This window comes from Myotis lucifugus, unplaced genomic scaffold, assembly GCF_000147115.1.
Source record: "Myotis lucifugus unplaced genomic scaffold, Myoluc2.0 scaffold_514, whole genome shotgun sequence".
Lineage (NCBI taxonomy): Eukaryota > Metazoa > Chordata > Mammalia > Chiroptera > Vespertilionidae > Myotis > Myotis lucifugus.
Genome location: NW_005871562.1, coordinates 363,130 through 368,873, shown reverse-complemented (window position 1 = coordinate 368,873; position 5,744 = coordinate 363,130). Strand labels below are relative to the sequence as shown.

At 54.3% G+C, this 5,744-nt stretch overlaps 1 protein-coding gene across 1 annotated transcript in view; it reads left to right on the top strand.

Moving 5' to 3' along the window:
• Positions 1-1,713, top strand: part of MARC1 (mitochondrial amidoxime reducing component 1) — a 14,234-nt gene extending 12,521 nt beyond the window's left edge. The window contains exon 6 of the mRNA XM_006103863.3: positions 1,126-1,713. Within this exon, the coding sequence (XP_006103925.1) occupies positions 1,126-1,252 (127 nt within the window). The 3' untranslated portion in view covers positions 1,253-1,713. The remainder of the gene's footprint in view (positions 1-1,125) is intronic.
• The last annotated feature ends 4,031 nt before the right edge of the window (positions 1,714-5,744 follow it).

Here is a 5,744-nt window from a genome sequence, read left to right as displayed (position 1 = left end):
TGTAGAAACCCAATTTGCATTGCCTAAGAAGTCGTGAATTTGTACTCAGTCATCTCCTGATGAATTTAAGTCTCAATACATAGGACGAGGTGTTTGGAAATTTCGGCAGATCAGAAACAGTGTAGATTTTATCACCCTTAGGGAAAAAAGAAGGAAGAAATCTAGGTGATGACACAGCAAAACAAAAAGAATATTTTCCGTTTTCCTGAAGCACCGAAGCTGAGTACTGCCTTTAGCGGCTTTGGCACCCTAGACGGAAGCGTGGAAATGTTCATCTTTAGGCCAGTGGTCGGCAAACTGCGGCTCGCGAGCCACATGCGGCTTTTTGGCCCCTTGAGTGTGGCTCTTCCACAAAATACCGACTTCTGCGCATGGGCCACGAAGTTTCAATCGCACCGTACGTGCGCGCCCGTACGTGGTATTTTGTGGAAGAGCCACACTCAAGGCGCCCAAGAGCCGCATGTGGCTCGCGAGCCGCGGTTTGCCGACTACGGCTTTAGGCCCTCATGAGCCATTGAACGTGTCCCGGCCCAGGAATGATCAGACCAGAGCAAACTTACAGAAGTAATGTAGTCTGGTGTCAACGATGAATTGGAAGGGAGGAGGAGGGAGAGGGAGGACGAGAGGCTAGGTAAGCGTTAGCCCCGTGGTCTGGGCAATGCTGGAAGCAAGCTTGTGATTGGGGGAGAAAAGGAGGCAAGTTCAGATGGTGGGGGGTGGGAAGGACTCAGGGCTGGGCCGCCGTGGACAAGCGCTGGACAGCCGGGGCCAAGGGGGAGGGATGGGCTCAGAGTGGCTGGTGGGATGGTGGTTCCGCTGACAGACGTGAGGAGTCGGGAGGAGGGATGTCTGGGAGAAAGAAGGTGATGATGATGTCTAAACATATCAAACACAGGGAACATAAGTTACCTGGAGAAAAGATGCGGGGATGTGGCCGCTGCTTGCACTTCTGCGGTGTGGGCACTTGGAGGCGCTGTTCTGTTTGACGGGGATGGCGCTCCCTGGAGCTGGGCCGCATGGCCCTGTGGGGTTGACTCTCACCTCAGCGGAGAGGAAGCCAGGTATTGCTTGAGCTCTCTCGCTTCTGTGTGGCTGTCACTCATCATGGTCTCTCTCCTACTGTAGTTACCGCCTGTGTGACCCTTCTCAACAGAAACTGTATGGAAAATCGCCTCTCTTTGGACAGTACTTGGTTCCGGAAAACCCAGGGACCATCAGAGTGGGAGACACCGTGTACCTGCTGGAGCAGTAATGGGAACCCCAGGTCCCGGGACGGCAGGTGCCTTGAAAAGCTGTCCTCAGAAATGCCACCCCTTGCCCTAACAGTGTTTTGGAGCTGCCGCCTCCGCGTGTGCTTGAGATCTGTGATTTCCACGTCTTTGCTCTTGTGGACTTCCTTGTGTCTCGATGTTTCCAGTGTCCTGAGGCTCCAGGCAAAAAAAAATATAGTCTCCATAACTGAGTCGGACTTCCGGAAGTCACCTGCCGGGCGTCTGAAAATTCAGTGTTAAACTATGATTGCGGAGTAATTCTTTCTCCTTCCTCTTTATTCCTCTCCCTGGAGCGCTCACCTCCGTCATGTCTTTGCCACCCCCCAGGGAAAGAGAAAAGAAGAGAAAGAGGAAGAGTGGGCGAGTGAGATGCATGTTCTAGAAGGTTTTGTGACCGCACGTGTGGGGCACGCAAGGGAAATTAAATAGCTTCCCAAACAAGGCTGGGATGTCACTTGGCTTTTCTCCTCGAGCCGAGCCCCAGGCGAGCTTCCAAAAGGGCACCCCTGACCTGGGGGTGGGGTGAGGGCTTGTGCCTGGGGGAGGGGTGGCAATTCGGTAGAACTGTGGCTGGAGGCCAGGGGAGCTTGACCAGCCAAGTGTGGCTCTGGGACATGGTCCGTGGGGCTGTCACCACCAGTGCCAGGAGTCCGGGCAGGTGCCCCCGGAACTCTGAGAGTGGGACACAGTCCAACAGTGCCTGATGGTGGGCAGAGTGGCTCTCAGACCCGGCCTCCATCATAGGTGTGATCAGGGTGTGGGTGCCATACCCAACAGGGCACCTCCCTAAGTTTAATGGGTCCGTGCAATTCTTTTTTCTTTTTTTAAATATATTTTTATTTATTCCAGAGAGGAAGGGAGAGGAAGAGAGAGAGAGAAACATCAATGAGGAGAGGGAATCATTGATTGGCTGCCTCCTGCATGTTGGAACCCAGGCACGTGCCCTTGACCGGAATTGAACCTGGGACCCTTCGGTCCGCAGGCCGACGCTCTATCCACTGAGCCAAACCGGCTAGGACTGGTCCGTGCAATGCTTAAGGTGTGCCTGGAGGGATGCTCCTCAAAGAATTCTGGGGACCGGTAGCTTTGGGAAGTCCTGGGCGCCTCACTGCTCTCCCAAGGCCAGCAGCCCGCCAAAGGCCCTGGAGACCTGCAGTTGGCGTTGAACACCACCCTTTCCTCCCCGCTCCCACCCCCCCCCCCACCAGGGTGTCCTCTTGCTGATCCTCTTTGAGAAGCTGCTCTGACCTCCAGGACGCGCCAGCCGGGGGCAGGGAGTCGGGTCAGCATGAGAGGCGCGTTCGTGGGAAGGCTGGGAAGTTATAGGTCCTGGTCCCTGGAGGAGGCCCCTTGTGGGTTGTGTCCTCCTGTCTTCTCCCTCGTGGAGGGATGGGACTAGGGCTTAAAAGGTCACAGGGATGAGGCAAGGGTATCCTGGACCAGCTCTCTGTTTGTGGGTCTTAGGGAGAAGCATTCTCTCTCTTTGGACTCGTTTGTCAAACCTGCCTTCGTGGATGGATGGGTGGGTGAGCGGCGCCGTCCTCTGTCTGCTAGCCTTACAGTGGGGCCTTGACTTACGAGTTGAATTCGTTCCGTGACGGAGCTCGTAACTCAAATTACTCGTATGTCAAATCATGAAAGTGAACGAGTGAGACACGTGATGCTGGGCTGATGTTGTGGCGTTCACTGTGACGTTCGCTGCGCCAACTAGCGGTGGGGTATCTGAAGCTGGCTCGTAACCCGAATTTTAGCTCGCAACTCAAAGCAAAACATCGGCCGAGAGACGGCTCGTATCTCGAAAAACTCGTTAGTCGGGACACTCGTAAGTCAAGGCCCCACTGTACTTCCATGGCAACGCATGCCTCCCCGATGGTGCTGTCTCCCACCACAATCAGAAGAACTGCCCCAGGCCCCTGCTGCCCCCACCCTACGTCAGCATGCGCTCTGTACTGTGATCTCCTCCCACCAGCAGGAACAGACACTGTTTGCTGCCCCCATGTTCTTAGAAATGAACCCGTGGGTTATGGTAGCATCTCAGGTTTCCCCATTCCAAGCAAGGGCAAGACTCTGGCTTTGCACCACCCATGTTTTGGGATAATAAAAATGCATTTTTAAATATATTCTTCTGTATTTCAGAGAGGAAGGGAGAGGAAGAGAGAGAAACATCGATGCTGAGAGAGAATCATGGATCGGCTGCCTCCTGTACGCCCTGCACTGGGGATCGAGCCCGCAACCCAGGCATGTGCTCTGATGGGGAATCGAACTGTGAGCTCCTGGTTCATAGGTCGATGCTCAACCACTGAGCCCCGCTGACTGGGCTGAAAATGCATTTTTTTAAAAATAATGACCGGAGGGATCTTGGTGTCGGCTCTGACTGCACTGTTCTCGGGAGGAGGCCCAGGCCACGGCCTTGACTGTGATCCTGCTCTCCCTCGATCGCAGCTGTGAGGGGCCTTGGGGGGGCACGGGTCCCATGCTGCCCCCCACCCCCCGGCTCAGGGGGAGGAGTCGCCTCCATCACACTATGACTCTCCCCGGACAGGCTGGGGGTTGTGTTAAGCAACAGAAGGGGCTGAGAAGCGACTTCCCATCCAGCTCCTTCCAAGGCCAATGGGTGGGGTCAAGTTCACTCGCCTTTGGCTATCGACCAACCTAATCGCATCACCCTTGGTGGTCCTCCCTCATGCTCCCTCACCTTCCCAGAACATTCTAGGCGGCTCCTGCTCCTCCTCCCTCCCTCCTAGGCCCACAGCCCCCGATTCCCCCACTTCGTTCCCTTCTCTCTACCCTCCACCCATCCCTGACCTGTGTCTTCCAGCCCGGACTCCGGGCCTGGTGGAGCTGTGTGGGTTCTAAGTCAAGTCTCACTGGTCTCTCTCTCTCTCTCTCTCTCTCTCTCTCTCTGGGACGTGCTGGGAGCACTGCCCGTGAAGTCTCGTCGTCGTCATTATTTCTGATGAGTATTTTTACACCTGATAGCGTCTTGGAGCGATGGTCTTCGCTGGCCTCGGGGAGGGGCCCCTTCCCCAGGACCGGCCCAGCAATTAGAGCGGCTTTGTTCGTCGGAGGCCCAGGACAGCGAGGACAGCTGGCGAGCTCGTCTCCGCCAGCGGCTCTGGTTAACATCAGCCCCGAAAGCTCTCTGTAAACACGTGAATAATTGATCGTCCGGCGCTCGCATAGCTACCGAGGATCTGAGCCCGTCTGACTCATTTGCGAGCCGTTCCTGTCGTCTGGCTGCCATAACATGGGAGGAATGATGATGGTTTCTTGGAGATTCTTCTGGGGCTGGAGTTGCCAAGACCGAGGCTGTAATGGTTTGTTATGATGACCTTTGTCGTTCCATTAGGGCTCAATTGCTTTAAAAAATGAAGTGCGCGGACTTTCGGAACGTGGTTAGCCTCTGCGCTGACCTGACATCATAGTTTACATTGCAGAATGTATTAATGACCGCAGAGTGTTTTCATGTCCCAGGGACAAGTTTTAACAACCATAATCTGCCCTCAGTCATCATAAATACAAACGTATTGGTCAAACAGATCTCGTTAATGTGGCCAAGATAAATGCAGGCCTATATTTTAAGGCAGCCGAAGTCCGAGAGAATATACGTGGAGCTTTTTTTTGTGTGGGGCGAAGGGATCTCGTCGACCCGCTCTCAGAAGACTGAGAGAATGAGCGTCCCCCTCTCTGGTTTTCCTTGGGACAGACAGAAAAGTCGGGGGGCTGTCGAGCAAGATTGTTCTCATAGTTTCGGGACCCCGTGAATGCCTGGTGGGGTGAATCTCCGTTCTTAAAGCCGTATTCTTTTTTTTTTTTTTTAAATATATTTTATTGATTTCTTACAGAGAGGAAGGGAGAGGGATAGAGAGTTAGAGACATCGATGAGAGAGAAACATCGATCAGCTGCCTCCTGCACATCTCCCACTGGGGATGTGTCCGCAACCCAGGTACATGCCCCTGACCGGAATCGAACCCGGGACCTTTCAGTCCACAGGCCTACACTCTATCCACTGAGCCAAACCGGTTTCGGCAAAGCCGTATTCTTCTCATGACGCTCACAGGGCTTTCGGAAAGAAGCCATGAAGATCGCACGTCTTAGCGGTGTGTTGCTCAACCGCATTTCCTTGAATCCCACCGCATCTTAAGAGTTTTAATTCTATTAATCCCCCCTCCCCCCCCCCTTCGCCCCAGCTTTGCGCTTCCTGGGGGAGGAGTCCCGGCCCCTCAGATGTTTCTGACAGTTCGCATCGTTCCAGTTGGCAATCCAGATGTTGGCAGGCGACGTTCTGGGCAGGAGCTGCAGGACGGATCAAACACTCCGTCTTCCTCTTCGTTACATCACACTCCCAAGCGCTGGCCTTCGTCCGTGGTGGCCACGTTGGAAGCTTCTCAGGCAGGATATAAATCCTTGTTGGAGGAACCCTCTCTGACTGTGTTTTCAGTCTGGACCAGGAAAATGTGCTTAAGGCAGTC